This window comes from Carica papaya, chromosome 5 (assembly GCF_054855325.1).
Source record: "Carica papaya isolate Zhongbai chromosome 5, ASM5485532v1, whole genome shotgun sequence".
In the NCBI taxonomy this organism is placed as follows: Eukaryota; Viridiplantae; Streptophyta; class Magnoliopsida; order Brassicales; family Caricaceae; genus Carica; species Carica papaya.
In genome coordinates this window covers 44782414-44800798 of record NC_142313.1, presented here as the reverse complement: position 1 = coordinate 44800798, position 18385 = coordinate 44782414, and the positions used below count along the sequence as shown (strand labels likewise).

Below are 18385 nucleotides of genomic sequence, written 5' to 3'. Positions count from 1 at the left end.
TTTCCAACATTATAAAAAATTCCTATATATAATTATCACGTGAATTATATTTACAATGAGTACAAAGTATAAATTTAACATAATACATAAAATTAAGTTAAGAATCGTAGCAAACAAATATAGAAAATATGGTATTCTCCGAGTCAAATTTAGATATTTAAAAATCGAATGTGATTTTATACTTTAATTGTATAATATAATTGTTATTGTCGTCATTGTAACACTTATGTACTTATAATATTATATTATGTAATAAAAAATTAGTTACAACTATAAATATTATTTGAGACAATATCAGTCACTGAATAATGTACTATTCGAGAATCCATAAATTCAACTTCAAAGTAAATCGACCACTATTTATTTAAATAAGTGATGTGTCGTTTCTTTTATAAGGGATTACGGTTTCGAGTTAAATTATGTTCCAGTATATGTTATATTTTGAGATTATTTCCGTTATGTTATGATTGGTGTTTATGCATTATCAACTAACGAATGTATAGTTTCTATCAAAAAACTCAAAATAATACGAAATATAAATAATTATTTTATTTTTCTTTTGTTGTTCGATATATAGAGAGAGATATGTATGTGTGTGTCTGATATTTTAGTAGGTATTTAATATATTAATGCAAATAATTAGTAAATGACACAATTCTCGTTTTATACAAGTCAAATATAATTTTTAATAACTTTTCACATTTAATTTGAAGAATATATTTTACGTTCCATAAATTTTAGTATAATTTAGAATACATTATTTCAGTTTTAAATATAATTTAATGAGGTACATCTTTATTATATTTAAGATGATTTTATCATTTATCGTTAAATTAAGTATAAATAATCCCATGGATTTTATTATAGTTTCAAAGGATCTCGTTATTTATTATATGAGATTTTATTTCATAAACAAATAAGGTAAATATCTTAGTTTTCTCTGTATATATATCATGTTAGTGATGCATTATTTGACGTAAGTACATTTGTCTGTGACTAAAAATAGCTATAACTAAAAAAGATGGTATATTTATAGCAGAAAATTTACTTTTTATATTTAATGTCAATCGATTTATTTACAAAATAATTTTTTAAAAAGTTAACTCGTGAAATCTAATGATTCAAGCCGTACACAAAGACTTTATATGTTTTTAGGAATTCAAACCATATACAAAGACTTCGCATGTTGAAGCCAATGCTTCTTATTACTGCACACTAAATAATTAATAGTGTCGATACTAGGGTTTCAAACCGTATATGATGATTTCACCAATCGACTTTGGTACAGGGCTTCAGGCTGTATACAATGACTGCACCCATCGACTTCGGTACCTCTTATTTCTACATGATTAGGTAATTATTATTACTGGGGAGTGATTCCTATTTTCGTTGGCTTTATTTGCACTGACATACTCGATTATATGATTTAATTAAAACCTACATGATAAATTTTGACTCAATATCAATGATTATTTGTGCACATACGAGAAACTTAAAGATAATATTATATGCTTTTTTTTATAGTTTTTTAATATAAGTTTGATTTTTTATTTAAAAAATTATTATTCGTTTACTTGTATACAAGTTACGGTATTTCTGAGTGAAACTTTAAAAAAAATTATTAATTATATAATACATATATATTAAGTATACTTAAGTCTCATATTTCACAAGCTTCTTATAAGATAATCGACTTATTTTATATTTATTAAACAAAGACTCATAAGCTTTATAATAATACGTCGAGTTATCATTATGTATTTATAAATTTAAGAGCCTACGAACTAGTCAGTTCATAAATCATTATATAACATTTATTTAGAAAATTTAGAAGCTCTATAAATTAAGCCGTACGTAACATTTATTATTATTTACTCTTTAACGTCATCAACAATCTAACACTTTAAGTACTTACATATCAAGTATTTTGTTTGATACAATATGAAAAATAGATAATTAACAATAACAATATACTAAATACGAACTATATAGTTAAAATATCAATAACTTACTTTATTGTTGAAACGTGATTAAGACCGGTAGAGATTGACTTAAAAAAGAAAATATCGAATGGACTGAACGCGATCAGTACAATCTAATTGAGGAAATTATTATATTCTCTAAAATTATAGGTACGACTTATATGTTAATATTTGCACATTAGTTTTAAAATCTTACTAGAAAAATTACTATTATTGTTTACGTAAATTGTTTTTTTATTTTTCAGTCATATATTTTTCAGTATTTCAATGGACGATAGTTTAACAATATGATTAGTATTTTACATTATATAATTATTTAATATAACGTTATAACCAAATTATATATCTATGCCACGTGACTAAGATATGTGTCATTCGAAATTATTTTTATTTTCAAAATCAATATATTATAATAAAATATTTAAATTATAATATTATTATAAGAAATTTAATAGGTTATAAATATTTTTGTTAAACATATAAATTTACACGTCTTAATTTTGATTATACACAATTATGATACGCAAGTTTTATATATTATATTGTACTAAAAAAATTAATTATTATTTAAACCCCAAAAAACTTTGTAAATTAGCCAAAACATCCTCTTTGTTTTCTGTTATTACTTAAAGACCCCTGTATTATCGAGTAATTAATTCCTCAACACATCAAAATATTTTCCACCTGCCGGGGCAAATGCCGGCTTCTTCATTTTCCTCGCCCGCCGTCCAATAATCTCCCGTCTTTTGACCTTCCCTTGCAAAAACCCTAATCCTCTCTCGTCAAAACCAATCTAATGAATTCTCTGCTCATCTGTCTCTAGTCAAACCAACTTCCAACGCTAATTATACTCCGGGAAGCAAAGGAAGTGAAGCAGTTCACAGTTTAGGTTTTGTCAGAAAGGTAAAGAACAATCCATTTCAGTATCCAAGAAGTTGCGACATTCCTCAATGATCTGATCGACACGTTTGTTAGAGCAGCGAGGTTTTGTTGCACCAATGTCGGATGACATGGTGTTGCATTTCTCATCCAATTCCTCGAATCAGTCGGACCAGTCCTTGCCCGACAAGATTGCCAAGCTGGAAGCCCGCATGGTTGGTAAGACCTCCTCGGTTGCTGTTGCCGCGCCTGTTCAGCAGCAACAGCAGCAGCAGCAGCAGCCCGCTCGGTCCTCTGCTTCTCCGGCTCCCAAATTTGTAGTAGCCACTGAGGAGTTGCCCGAGGCATCTACTTCTAGTGATTCTGATGACGAGGTAAAACACTTTCGCAATATACCTATTAAGCGTTTAGTATTTTTATGAGGAGAAAGAATGGTTGTTCTGATTCAAGAATTGTGGGGACAGGGAATCATTATGTTGTTTAATGGTTATATAATTAGCCGACTTGTTTGGTTTGATTTAGGTTCAACTTATATATGTGTTTAGTTTTTCTTGGGAAACATGTTTTTGTATGCAGGAATCTGTAACATTTAATTTATACTTTAATGACAGAATGGAGGGGAGTTTCTTATCCAAGCCAAAACCCAGAAGCGTCTAAAGGTTCAAGAAAATGATAACTCTGCTGTTTTTGAACATGTTGAGGTAGCTGTTTGGAATTTTGAAATTACTTTTTCTCTACTGAATGCAGTGTATCCTGTGTACATTTCATTTTCTTTTTTTTTTTATTAATGTTGTGTTTTTAGATACCTTGGTATCTTGGTTTATTTATAACTATAATCTGTCGGCTTTAACTAAAACTCTTCTGACTTAATGTATAATTATGTTTGATAAGATTATGAATCAGGTAGTGGCTGATGGAAGGCTAAAACATACCGAGACAACAGAGATCAAGGCAGGTGTTGATGTAAATAGGAAAAAGCAAGGTCGTGGCAGGGGACACTCTGCATCTGGCAGAGGTCGGGGTTCAAAATCCACTGAACAAATTAGATCACCAATGTCGATGTCAACAGTATCACAACCAAATGGTCAGTTTGAGAACTCGTACCAAAAGGTATGCATTTATTAGCTAAATTGTTTTCTTTTCCTTTTCTAAATTTCTCTGTGTAGTCATTTTGGTATGCAAACTCAAAGAACTTAGCTCGTGGAGAAATAAAAGAAATGTAATTTGAATCCATTCTTGATGCTTAATGAAATTCATCGAAAATTTGGTGAGAAGGTGTTACATAAGTGCGTAGGAACAGTATACGCAGAATTCCCAAAAGTGAAACAAGAAGGGGAATTGAAAATATGCGAAGCGAAAGCATCTTTAACAATGAAAATAGAATGGAAATTTGCAAACTCAATGTAGAAAAGCTATGCATTTAAGGTTTTACATAACCCATCTCAGTTTCATGTGCAAAGGATTTTTATTTTTTGAAAGGTTCTATCATTGCTCAAAAGTGAAAAATCCATATTGTTAGAATTTTTCTGAAGAATTCCTATTAGGTGGATATAACATTACTGTATTATTTAATGATATTCATTTGCTTTATAGGATGGTAGGCATAAAGCACAATCTCGGAGTGATGATCACACATTTGTGGAGGTATAATAGCTCTTGGTGAGATGTATTTGTTGCAAAACCTTATTAATTTTTCTGTTTTAGTTGGAAAATTTTAGCATGCAAGGGTTTTCATTTTTTGTATCTCATATTTTTACATTTTTTTTAGATTAAAAAGTGTGCTGTATCTATTAATAAGGTACCAAAATGCGGGTAGCACCCATGTACAAAAGATTTAAATATCTCATATTTTACATACACACCAAAAAACTATTATTTGTTGTTTTTTATAAAGAAAAAACATGTTATCAACTTTGACTAGGATGAGGTTGCATCTTTACGTGCAAAAGTTGTAGCATTAGAGGAGGACTTACGCAAATCTCGTCAAGAGGCCTCTAATCATCAAAACCTTTGTCACCAACTAGAAAAGGTACAGGGTTTTCATCCTTTCTCTGTAGTCTCTATTTTTTTGTATTTTTTAATTCTAATTCTTGTTTTAATTTATGCAGGAGTTGAAGGACCTTAAAGATTGTGAAAAACAAATAATGCAAAAGGTGTGGTTACTAAAGAACAATGTTTGATTGCCCTGTCGAACTTCTAATTTTGTTATTTTGTTGATTAAGTCGTCACAAGCCTTTTATTGGTTTTTACATCTTTTTACATCGAGAGTTTGTCTACCTGCTGTAACGACACTTTGATTAGCAGAAAGCCAAAAACAGAATGGTCAAGAAACTGGCTCAACTTCAACTGTAAGACATAAGTAATAATCTTACAAGTGCTAGTGACCAAACTTACTGGTCCTTTATAGAGGGGAGTTTATTAGGTACAAGGGTATATTGAGTCTATTCTAGTATCTATCTTCCAATTGATATAGAACTCATGAAAGACCTCAAGGAGATCTTGTTAACAATATAGCAATAAATCTCCATGATATCTTGTTGTCATGAGGAAATAGATTGAGTCTTTTGACAGAAATCAAGCATGGGAACTAATGAGACCAGAAGACGGACAAAATTCAAGATAAGTTTTGCTAAAGGTATTGCTAGAGGGTATGGTCTCCTATGATAAATCATAGTTCTATATGTGTTTACCTGCTATGGTTTCCCTAATTGTCTTTTACTTGGAATAACTCAAGATGAAAACGGATTCCTTGCATTACAAGTTAAAAAAAAAAACATACTTATCTAAGCAAGAAGGACTCTTTTTTTTTTTAAATAAAAGTATTAAATTGTATTGAAGTAAAGGTGCCAAGGGGGCACCGCCCATTTACAAAAAAATTACAAATCAATTAAATAATCGACTATAGAACCGAGATCATCAAAGCATTCGATGTTATGTTCTAAAATAGTGGACCCGAAATAATGGAACCAGTTGTCAGTGATGATTCTAAAGTCGATTTCTTTTCCTTCGAAAGTACGATTGTTTCTTTCCTTTCAAATGACCTAAAATATAGTGAGATAGACGAGTCTAAAAATTTTCTTGTGACAACTCAATCATTCTCATACAAGTAGCTCCTCCAAAATTGATTTATGTTTGACCCAAGATAGTCCCATGAGGCCAAGAATAGTAGACCAAAGGCTGTGAGAGACGGACATCCCAAGAGTAGGTGATTACACGTTTTATTGCTGTTTTTGCAGAGAAAGCATCTATTGACAATTGTAAAGTCTCTTTTCATTAAATTATCTAGTGTAAAAATGCGGACTTTTGTTGCTTTCCTTGCAAACAAGAAATTCTTGGAGTGGCACCTGATTTCCAAATAATATTAGCTGGAAATTTTGTCTGTTCTTATGGAATATAGCTGACCAAAGTCTTATACAGGGACTTAACTGAAAACTTATCAGATTTAATGACAAAGTCTTATACAAGTAGCACTCTTCAGTCCAAGGAGAGATGACAATGTTCACCTATTGAAAAAAAAAATCTACAGAACTATTATTATAACGAAAGGTATTGTCTCATGATTAATAATAGGTTTAACCCATAGTAACAAGATAGCTGTATACTATAGGTGTTCTTGGATGATTCTTAGATTTACTTGTATGTCGAACCATGCTTAGTGCTGTCAAAAGCATGTCTATCATTGATTATTTGAAGAAGTTCCTTACTAGTGATTTTGACATGACTTGGGTACAATAAGAAAATTTCTTCAGATGAAAAGTCATAGGATTTGCAAGGTCGATAAATTATCCTTTTCTTGGAAACACTGGAGGTGCTTGAATATTTTGGTTTCAGAAAACCAAATTTTTTACTACTCCATTGGATTCACAGTTTAAGATTTCAGTTACATTAGCGCCGGAGATGGAGGAGGAAAGGCTATGTGAAGTCTGTACCACGTTCAAGTGCAGTCCAGAGTTATACAATATGATTTGTGCTTAACCAGTCATGACATGCAATCCATGTGGGTAGCCAATACATGGCTCATTTAGGCAAAGATCACTGGCAAGTTCTGAAATGGATCCTCAGGTATTAGTGGAACTGTGGATATTGGATTGGTTTATGATCAACAGTGATCACAGCAAAGACATTGTAGGATTTGATGACTTCGATTTCAGCGGGGACTTGGATAAAAGAAAATTACTGCAGGTTACTGATAACTTGGACAATGAAAAATAACTATATATATTTATCTTTCAAAAACTATAGATTTACTCCTTTGGCTTTGTTGTGAAATATGGAGTAGGGATTGCAAGCCAAACAATGTTAAATTCTTTGTCTCCTGTTTTTCCTATGTGCATATTGGTCACTTCCGTCCATTTCAGTTCTTCGTGGCAGTCACCTAATAATTTGGATGGTAAACAAAGACAAAGCTAAAAAAGAAACATTCAAGTGGTTTGGATTTTGGTTAAAGCAGAATGTATGAGCTTTTGCGGGCTTCCAGAATCAGACAAGCAAAGCACAATGCTTGTAGATCACTCAAGTCTCAATAACAATTATGGTTCTTTGTTTCCCAAAAATAAGGTTTTGTCCTGTTGGTTTTGAATTAGATTTGATATCAAAAAACTCTTGTTAATTTATTTAAAAAAAATAAAAAAAACTCTTGTTAATATCTATTGTAATCTTTCGAAGAATGGAGACCACGTCTAAAGGTTTTTCGGTCTCTCTGCCTCCATGGAATACATGCAAATATGTAGTGGATGCTGTGCTTTCAGTTGAATGTTTTGGTCATTGGTACTGAAGGAACCTTTTACAAATGATAATAGTTAAAATAAGCTCTCTCTTTTCCTGTCCTTTTCTTTTTTGCATCCTTATGGCAATTGGGCATGTTGGTTTAGTTTTAATTTTTCTCAGTTATATTGACTACTGTAGCTTAATAATATATCCTTTTGGGTTTTTTGCTGCTTCAGTTTTTTCTGGTAGTGCGTGTAACAAGTTTTGAATAAATGTCACCAGTCACAGTTTGAACTCATTTGAGGTCTTTTGCTCCTTACCGTGGTTGTGATGTTTCAAATCTCTCTATCTCTCTGCATGGATCAATTATCTGTTTTTTTTAGTTTATTGTTGAGTTCTTACAAAGATCATTTGAAAGGGAGGTAGAAAGTTTACAGAAGGATCATTTTGGCCAACTTACTTAACGACAAAAAAAACATTATCTTGTGACTGTTACTTCCTTTGCTAGAAAAATGTGAATTCAGTTTTGCTGATATAAACTTGTTTTTGTTCCTTTCCAAGTTAGTAAATGCTGGGACTTATCACCAAGGACAAGTAATTAATCCCTCAAGATCTTCATATTCCTGCATTTATCAAGTGATTCTCTCATTGTTTTGTCAAGGATGGAATCTTGCGATTCTGTGTTATAAGAAAATGTCTTCCAATTCTACACATGAATGTAGTGCTTGCTGCCTTTCTTGGATTTCTTATTTTTGCACTCTATTCTTTAACATGGGTTTCTTTTTCTAATAGGAAATTTGTTTATAGAGCACCAAAATTCTCATACTTGTCTGACATTTAAACTTTCTTTAGTTAGGGAAAGAGGATAGTGTGTGCTACCGGCACTTCCTCTGAATCTATTAAACTTTCTATCTCTGATGCAGAGATCAAAAACAATCTCTGATCTACTCATGTCCGTTTCGAAAGCTGAGAGGCAGGAAGCCAGGATGAAAATACGGCAGGATTCACTGAGACTTGGTAATGTTGGTGTGATCAGGTATGTGTTGTAATTTCTGGAATCCTTATACTGTCATTTCTTGAGAAGTATGACTTTTTGGCTTTCCTATATCCTTGTGCAGCATAAGGACATTATCTCAAGATACTAACCTAACTGCAATAAATTTTATGTTAGATTCTTTTGCGGTCTTGTACCTCTTGATGCTCTATCTCTTAGTTGCTCATGATTGATGATACTCTTATTCATTGCAGAGCGGGAACCATTATATCTGAGACATGGGAAGATGGACAAGTGTTGAAAGATCTAAATGCTTATCTTGTAAGTTTTAGTTTCTTTATGGGCATCTTCTCAAAAAAAAAAAAGAAGGAAAAAGAAGAGGAAAGGAAAAGGTTTTTTAGGAGCATAAGTAAATGGTAGTCTCCAGCACATGCACACACATGAGTAATGGCATTTATGGAAAGCATAAAGAATTCTGAGTTAAAACTAATATTGCCATGTTTCATAATTTCTTCCCCTTTTAATAATCAGAAACAGTTGCTAGAAACTAAGGAGGCAGTTGAGCGGCAACGGAAATCACTGAAAAAACGACAATCTGGTAAATTCTTTTTTCTGCACTGTATTTCTGTATTCGCTGTACTATTTGTTTCAAACTATATACCAGGAATATATCCATCCTGATGTCTGTCGACTCTGTTTGATACTCTGAAACCATGAATATAATTACCCAAAGATTTAGTATAAATCTGCTATGAGTGTTAGGTTTTTTGGGTGGCAATGTTTGTCATATCATCAGAGATACCAAACTGTCTTCAAGCCCGGGAGATGGTACTAACTGCTTCTATTGCCTCCTTACTTTCTCAGTCAATTAGTTTAAAATTCAAGAGGCCAGAGAAAGTGGGGATCCACTGGGCATGACAAATTGCATTTTGGAAGTTTGGTAGAGGTTCCTCATGTGCCCTTTATTGTTCATGACAAGTAGTATTTTGGATCTCTCACAATGTTCTTCACTCTAGCCTTCCCCCTCACCAACCGCCACAAAGAGAAAACTGAAGAGGCGTGCGAAGTTGACTCATCCTTTTGAGCATAGTGTTGTTTCACCTGAAGCTGATCCAAGAGAAATTTCACTTTTCCTAATAGTATTTTTTCTGTAATCTTTTTGCTGTTCTGGGAGAATTTATCTTAATTATATTGCTTGAAGATAAGGGTGACGGAGCTGATACAGAATCGGGAGTTCATGAAGAAGATCTTCTGATCCAGGATGAAATATATAAATCTCGTCTTGCCAGCCTAAAACGTGTAAGGGTTCCTCTTATATTTGATTTCTGTCTCTATAGCTTCCAGTTTTCTAACCATTAAGGAGTGTAAGAGGTATATGCTTTACATTCTTTGTCATTGAGTTGTGACTTTTCTATAGGAAGAAGAAGTTATACTGCGTGAGAGAGATCGCTATGAACTGGAGAAGGGAAGGCTTATACGTGAGATGAAACGGATACGAGATGAGGATGGTTCTCGTTTTAACAACTTTCCCATTTTGAATAGCCGATACTCCCTTTTGAATCTTCTTGGCAAAGGAGGATTTAGTGAGGTTTACAAGGTCAGAACTTTGGGGACTATAATCAAATGAGATGATGATATTTTTCCGCTGTTTTTGAACAGGCTGTCTGCTGTGATAAAAGTCTAGACTATTTTTTGCCATTGTTGGCAATTGTAAAAATATATCTTTTTGCAGTGATTTGAAGTAAGAAATTTCCAGCAGGCATATGACTTGGTAGAGCATAGATACGTTGCATGTAAGCTTCATGGTCTGAATGCTCAATGGAGTGAAGAAAAGAAACAAAGTTACATTCGACATGCAATTCGGGAGTATAACATCCACAAAACCCTGGTGCATCATCATATTGTTCGGCTTTGGGACATTTTTGAGATTGACCAAAATACATTCTGCACTGTTTTGGAGTATTGTAGTGGTATATTACAAACTTCCCCTACAATTCTTTAACTTGATACTTCTCCTACTGTAAATACTTGGAGATTATTTTTAAAAAAAATATGTTCTCAATATTTATTTCATCCTTTAACCATGTGTCCAAAATTTTTGTTATCAGGGAGGGACCTTGATGCTGTTCTGAAGGCAACACCTGTACTACCCGAAAAGGAAGCAAAGATCATTATTGTTCAGATATTTCAAGGCCTTGTATATTTAAACAAAAGAGCTCAGAAAATTATACACTATGATTTGAAGCCTGGGAATGTTCTGTTTGATGAGCTTGGTGTTGCAAAAGTGACTGATTTTGGTCTTAGCAAGATAATGGAGGATGATGTTGGATCTCAGGGTATGGAACTTACTTCTCAAGGAGCTGGAACATATTGGTGAGTGACACAGTTCTGCTTTTAATTTTCTTCTTGTGGATTAAATTATGTTTAAGTCTATCTGGAAATGATGAGCATGCTGATTAACCAGCCTCTCAAGTTGAGGTGTTGTTTATCCTGGGTACTTTGCAAACTTTTGTAGTTTGTTGGGTTTAAGAAATGAGTAACTTAGGCCACGATTGGGAATAATCGACTCTGTTTGTGGAATTTATTCTGAAATCTACACTTCATTTAACTTGAAATTTCTGCAAGGTCAATTTTTATCATCTTTTGGTAGAATTTTTATTATCTCCAACTTTTTTTTTTTGAAATAAATTATCTCCGACTAGTGAATTTTATAAAAATAGTTTATTTTTTCCTAACCATAGGCTTAATCTTGTAAGTCATTTTTGCTGTCATTTTACTTTCTTTAGCTTTGTTACATATCTTCATATGCACAAACAAAGGCCAGCTTAAGTTATTGAATTTCTCTTTTAATTTCAGGTACTTGCCTCCTGAATGCTTTGAGCTCAATAAAACCCCTCTAATTTCCTCCAAGGTTAGTGACTCCTCTTTCCTACTCATCCCCACTTTCTTTAAAGGAATTTTTCTGTTTGACTCCTAAATCCCCCTATTGGAATTTCAAAACAATTAGGTCTTCTCCCTTATTCAGAAGAACTAAGGGCTCCATCGGTTTCTGTCAACAATGGCTTCTTGTTGATTTTTTCCTGTGTGATGTTCTAATTTTGGTGAACAGGTTGATGTCTGGTCAGCTGGTGTCCTCTTTTACCAGATGCTCTTTGGAAGGCGTCCCTTTGGACATGACCAAACCCAGGAACGAATACTGCGTGAGGACACAATTATCAAGGCACGCAAAGTTGAGTTTCCTTCTAGGCCTAGTGTTTCAAATGAAGCAAAGGTGAGGTTCTTCGTCTTTGTTTGGTAGTTGTCGGTTATGCTTATTTCAGTTTCCATCTCCATTTCAACAACATTTTAGAAGATGTTAGCTCTGGAATCTTGACATTTACTTTTTCTTGTTGAGGTATATCCTTTCTGGTACTTGGAAAAGAAAGAATACCTCAAGCTTTTTCTTCCAAGTTTGGCCGGCATCACAGTTACCCTGTGTCTGAAATTGTTCAGTTCCCAGATTTTGGCTGAGACTTCTGCAGTTTTACTCCCTTAAAATTTGATCCAACTGAATCATTGATTGCTAACGAACAATTGAGATGAACTCCTGCGAGCTTTTTGACAACTTTCTATTGTTTCATACATCATTTATCATTTGTAGGATCTGATTCGGCGATGTCTAACATACAACCAAGCAGAGAGGCCAGATGTTTTAACCATTGCACAAGATCCATATCTTACATACTCAAAAAGATAACAGCACAACACAGACACTGAAAAAACGGCCAAAACTGCCAAGCAGGGAGAAGCAGAATTATCCTCGGTCGACTTCACATGAACACATTGCCTTCCAGCCTCATAAAATTTTGTATAGTTTTGTAAAGGTTTTTGTCGTTTATCGCATCCGGTTCCTCCCTGCTCCTTAGTATAAAACCCCCACAGTTGTAAGCTTTTTTCTTTGCCTTGTTAATCTAGTTTTCATCAATCCCGGTTGTATGTTTATGGGGCTTGAAACATTTTTTGAAGGAAGAAAATCTGATGAGCCACAGAAATCCTTTTAAAGCATTCTAGAGAAATGTTAGTATTTTTACAAGATAGTATAATATTTCTGAACCAGTAATATCCCTAGGAGAGAATAATTATATTCTGCGAGATCGGGAGAATCGCACGGTTTTATGAAACCATGTGCTATGGCTCGAATCCGTAGCGAATCTTATTTTCGCTAGGAACAGTTGACGATTGAATCCAATTCTTTCTATTATTTTTATTTCATATCCGTAATAGTGCGAAAGGAAAACCCGACTCCAATTTAGAGGGTTTTTGTGGGAATACATTTATTTTTTGTTATAATATCTCAAGTAATGAATAATATTGCATGTTTTGAAGTTCTCATCTTTGGAAAAAATTACGAATTTGAAAATAAAACTTCAAAAATATTATGTGAATTTCAAATGGTCGTAGATATAAGATCAAATGTCCACCATCCATATATATATATATATATATATGTATGTGTGGGTATATAGGTATGGCTTTGAAGATAAAAAAAAAATTATGTTGCTTTTAAGATGTGGCTGTTGTGGAAGCAAGATTTATCTGCCTGATAATATATATGTATGTGCCTGATAACCACCACCCATATATATATATATATATATATGTATATAACGATATCCAAAACTCCAGAATATTGAACATGAATATCCTAAACTCCATAGTTCGGACTCCAAATGCATTGGTAAGATCATCATCATCACCATCGCCATCACCATCACCGTCAACTTCACCCCTGAAAATAGGGTCTCCTGTCATCGTCGTTGAAGCCCCCAAGATGATCAAAACGGCGGCGTCTGTACCTTGCCTCAGACATAATTCTGGCTTAGTCAATCCCGGCGATGTGGGAAGGTAAATCTTTTTTTCTTCGTCTTCTACTTTTCTTCAAGTCTAATCCTAATTAACAGAGAAAACTCTTCGTACTAATTATCTTTTTGAATAAAAATCAAATTTTAAAAAAGATTAAATTTATACATTCGTGTTTAACATAATTTATAAAGTATTATTCTAATTTACATAGATTAATTTTTTTCATTTACGGAATTTTTTTTTAGTTAAATTTGAGTGCGTTGCAAAATGTTTTTATATGTAAATATAATATTATATCAATATTAATTATTTGTTGCAGAGTTTTATCAAGAAAGCCCAAGGATGTATGGGCTGTGAGGTTAAGCATTGGCACGTATCTTTTGGACAGGAAATATTTCGAACCCTTAGAGCTTGACGATCAATAAACCCTAAAGCTCTCACTTTAATTTACCCATTACATTATATTTTGTTGCCGTGCTTAAATTTCTGATGATTTTAATCACGAGAATATTTTTATAAGTATTCTATTAATTAATTTTATGTGTATTCGGATGACGTAACAAAATTTAGAAGTCTTCCTATATATAAGTTTGTTAATGTATGCGTGATGTACTATCTTTTAATCATTGTGAAATATTTTTTTGCTGATTTTACCCGTTGATGTAGACACCTTGCCGAACTACGTAAAATTTTATGTTGTTTATTTTTGTATTTGTACTTTGTTTAGTGACTGTGCATGATTTAAATAATGATTTCGCAGTATATTTTAAGTTGAATGTTTTTCTTTATAAGCTATACCTAATTTTTTTTTATTTTTAAGTATATTAAGATTGTCATTATATTTTGTTGACGTGCGATTTTAATCATGAGAGTATTTTTATAATTATTCTATTAATTAATGTGATGTGTATTCGGGGGACATAAAAAATCTTAGAAGTCTCTCTATATATAGGTTTGCTAACGTATGCGTAATGCACTCTCTTTTGATCATAGAGAAATATTTTTTTGCTGATTTTACCCGTTGATGTAGACACCTTGCCAAACCACGTTAAATTTTGTGTTATTTATTTTTATATTTTTACTTCGTTTGTGATTGTGCATGAATTAGATAATCATTTCACGGTATATTTTAAGTTGAATGTTTTTTTTTTTAAGCTATATCTGATTTCTTTTTTATTTTTAAGTATATTAAGATTGTCATTATATTTTGTTGACGTGCTTATGTTCTGATGATTTTAATCATGAGAGTATTATTGTAGTTATTCTATTAATTAATTTTGTGTATTCGGATGACGTAAAAAATATTAGAAGTCTCCCCATATATAAGTTTACTAACGTATGCAAGATACATTCTTTTTTTATCATAGTGAAATATTTTTTTGCTAATTTTACCAATTGATGTATGCACCCTGCCGAACCACGTAAAATTTTGTGTTGTTTTTTTTTTTGTATTTTTACTTCGTTTGTGATTGTGCATGATGTAGAGAATGATTTCACATTATATTTTAAGTTGAATGTTTTTCTTTGTAAGTTATACCTGATTTCTTTTTTATTTTTATGTATATTAAGATTGTCATTTTATTTTGTTGACGTGCTTACGTTATGATAATTTTAATTATGAGAGTATTTTTATAATTATTCTATAAATTAATTTTTATATATATTTAAAATTATATAAATCTCTCTATATATAAGTTTGTTAACCGATGTGTGATGTACTATCTTTCGATCATAGTGAAATATTTTTTTGCTGATTTTACCCGTTGATGTAGGTACCTTGTCAAACTACGTAAAATTTTGTGTTGTTTATTTTTGTATTTCTACTTCGTTTGTGATTATGCATGAATTAAATAATGATTTTACAGTATATTTTAAGTTGAATGTTTGTCTTTATAAACTATACCTGATTTTTTTTTTTTTAAGTATATTAAGATTGTCATTCACAAAATAAAAGGGAAAAATTGTTGACCCAATTATATTAACTTTAGTAATACAAGGAAACAAGATATTACTCATAGCAAAAAAAAACAAAAACAAAAACAAAAACAAATGCTAAAGAAGATTTACTTTGCCAATTTAAGATTCATGTTGAATAAATATTCGTTTTTAAAAAATATTTTAAGATTTTATAAGACTTTTTAATCTATACGTATTATTAAAATAATCATAAATGATCAAAATATTCCTATTCAATATCTACGCAATTTTTAACTCCTTTAATGTCATGTATTTATTTATCATCTTTAATCGTGACAATATATTATTATTTTTTTACGATATATTTTGAGTTCACAATTTTTTAAAAATGAAAGGAGCTAAACTCTCGAATTTTAGAATATTATTATTATTGAGTTAGTGAGATCCCGTATCTTTTAAATATTGTCATCTTAAGACGTTATTAATAAGATTTTTGTAAAGAACTAAAACTGTAAGGTAATTATTTTTCTCGAGCAAATTACTATAAAAGTTTTTTATGTTTGTGTTATCGTTTAAAATCGAAATAAAGTCAGCTATACTTGTGTGAGGTTTGTGAAAAAAAAAAGTACGAATCTATTTGATGTCATTTTTAGTGATTAAAAAATAACAATGAGTTTAGTATCGTGATAACAAAAATATTAGGGATTAACTTTGCTTTTATGATGATATTTAATTTTCTCGTATTTATCGATATTATAATATTTATATTAATGGGTTGATTTATTACCAACATTGTAACAAAAATACTATGGATTAACATACCTCAATGGATTGCTATATTTTATCTAATGTTAGTACATATTTTCACACTTATTTATATATGAACCTTTGTGATATTTCATGCACTCACCTAATCTATAATTAGTATTTTTATTTTTTTCTTATAACAAAAAAATAAAAAAATATAATTTTCAATTGTCCAAACAACTAAATCAGAATTGATATATATTTAATTCTAAATAAAGAAAATAAAAAAAGTTAATGATTACGTAATAAATAAAGTGCTTAGTAATTTTTCGTTTATCAATTTACAACTTATACAACTCGATTAAGATATACAATTTTTGTATTCTTTTATAGAAAAAGAAAAAGAAAATAAAAATTTAATATGTATGTATTAACTGATTTAATTGTTATTTATTTAATATTTTAATTATGTACATATATTTATTTATTAATTATTTATTTTACTAAACTCTACGATAAGAAAATTTCGTATATAATTATTAAAAAGAAAAATTTTATGTTATTTTTTTAATAAATTTTAATTTTTTATAAAATTTAATAGTAATTATGTATTTAATTTAAATGATAATAAAAATATTTAAAAAAATAATAGTAAAAAAAATAAAAATTATAAGAATTATTTATAAAATAATAAAATAAATTTATATGAAATTATATATGAAATTTTAAAAATATATACAAAGTTATTTCAAGTTTTATAAATGTTTCACAAATAATTCATATAGAAATTTTTTTTAATCATCACTATTCATATTTCTCCACTCACCAAAGTGGGTCGGGTCGGATAAAGAGGTATCCCGTACCCGACCCTAACTAAAGCCTTTTACTGCCTCTGTCTGAACTGTACTGTGCACGCTTTATAAGCGTTTTCCGTTGCGTGTCTTCAGCAAATTGCCAAAATCTGGACATAAGCCCGCCCTTACTCTTTTCATTTCTCCCCTTCGTCTCCCTCCCCTGAAATTAACTGTTTGAATTATCGGCTTCTACAGTGCAAAACTCGGGCGGAGTTGAGTCACTCACTCCAGTCCGCCATTTTCAACTGCAAGTCTAATCAGGTCATTTTCCTTCCTCTGTTTCTCTCTTTCTTCTACATGAACTTGATCAACTGCTAATCGGTAACTTCACGCGCAGTCTTTTTTTTTCTTCTTTTAATATTCTGTGAATGTTATAAAAATTTTGTGTTAACTAATGGTGAAAACCCTAGAAAAACTCTCCAGTAGTTTTTTTTTTTTTTTTTTTTTTTTCTGCTTCTTTAGAGCATCATGTATTTCTAGGGCTTTTCGTTCTTCAGTTCATTTTACTGTTTCTCGCTATAAGAAAGTTCAATGACGGTTTTGCGCTGTTTGATCTTAGTTTTGGACCATTTTCTTTTTCATGGAAGCGTATTTGGCGCGCTGCTGGTATCTGAGTTCTTGCTCTATAGATATTTCTAATATGTGGATGTTAATTTTTTCTTTCTCGCTGAATTTCTTCTAGCCTATACTCTCTCCCGTCCGCAGCCTGCTCCACTCTCAAGCTTGCTCATCTTTCTCTCGCGGTATCACCTTCACCAGCCAAACTACCCTGTTTTTTCCTCTGTTCAACATCTTCAGCTGCGCCTCCTTCTTTTTAATCCTCTCTCGAAGTTGCATCTCTCCCCTCTCTCTCTCTCTGCCCTCTTTTTTCTCTTCTCTCTCTCCCTCTCTCTCCCTCTCTCTCTCTCTCTCTCTCTCTCTCTCAGTTTATTGTTCATGGAATTTTGGATATAATCCATTGTTGCACAGAATTTTGTCTCCATTTTGCTTTTAAATGAAATAAAGAAACGTGAAAATTACTTCCAAAGTGCTAGTTTTACCTTGTTTTGCTCCATTGGAGAGATGAGTCCTCTGATCATTTTTCTTATCTCTCCTCTAATTGATGGAGGTAATTTCATATTCCTAAGCTTATCATCAAATGTTGTTATTCCCGAGTTTGATTAACATCTAGATAGTTGTTCATCAGGTATTTCTTTTCTATATATATGTGTGTGTCTATTGATATATATATTTATATGTATGTATGTGCATATGTATTTGCATAAATATCTCTGATATGTTATAATTGCTTTTGATTGTGTTCTTCTTTCCGATGCTTTGACAGGAGGGGTAATTTTGTAATTCCAGCATGCATATAAAGCAGGTAATTTCATTCTATTGTGAAGTCTTTAGTTAAAACTTCTTAGGTTTTTCTCTATATTTTATCATGGTTAGTACTCATCTAACGACTGAGATTGCAATTT

The 18385-nt window shown here is 31.6% G+C and overlaps 3 protein-coding genes across 4 annotated transcripts in view; all 3 read left to right on the top strand.

Annotated features, from left to right (window-relative positions):
- The first annotated feature begins 2659 nt into the window (after positions 1-2659).
- On the top strand, positions 2660-12657 carry TSL (Protein kinase superfamily protein). Of its 2 annotated transcripts, none has more exons than XM_088219262.1 (16): positions 2660-3235; positions 3473-3562; positions 3765-3971; positions 4455-4505; positions 4783-4890; positions 4970-5014; positions 8492-8604; positions 8817-8883; positions 9094-9160; positions 9764-9861; positions 9980-10159; positions 10322-10532; positions 10671-10935; positions 11419-11473; positions 11672-11833; positions 12203-12657. In XM_088219262.1, the coding sequence occupies exons 1-16, from the start codon at positions 2981-2983 to the stop codon at positions 12296-12298; spliced, it is 2070 nt and encodes a 689-aa protein (XP_088075388.1). In that variant the 5' UTR covers positions 2660-2980; the 3' UTR covers positions 12299-12657. The 2 variants fall into 2 exon arrangements, with proteins under 2 accessions (XP_088075388.1, XP_088075387.1); XM_088219261.1 differs by having other exon boundaries at positions 2661-3235; positions 3753-3971.
- A 527-nt stretch (positions 12658-13184) lies between these two features.
- On the top strand, positions 13185-14065 carry CRR42 (DUF3148 family protein). Its single transcript, XM_022036954.2, has 2 exons — positions 13185-13446; positions 13724-14065. The coding sequence occupies exons 1-2, from the start codon at positions 13238-13240 to the stop codon at positions 13827-13829; spliced, it is 315 nt and encodes a 104-aa protein (XP_021892646.1). The 5' UTR covers positions 13185-13237; the 3' UTR covers positions 13830-14065.
- A 2941-nt stretch (positions 14066-17006) lies between these two features.
- The window catches only part of TTN7 (Structural maintenance of chromosomes (SMC) family protein), a 32370-nt gene continuing 30991 nt past the window's right edge, over positions 17007-18385 (top strand). The window contains exons 1-2 of the mRNA XM_022036986.2: positions 17007-17183; positions 18247-18285. Coding sequence (XP_021892678.1) covers positions 18271-18285 — 15 coding nt within the window. The 5' untranslated portion in view covers positions 17007-17183; positions 18247-18270. The remainder of the gene's footprint in view (positions 17184-18246; positions 18286-18385) is intronic.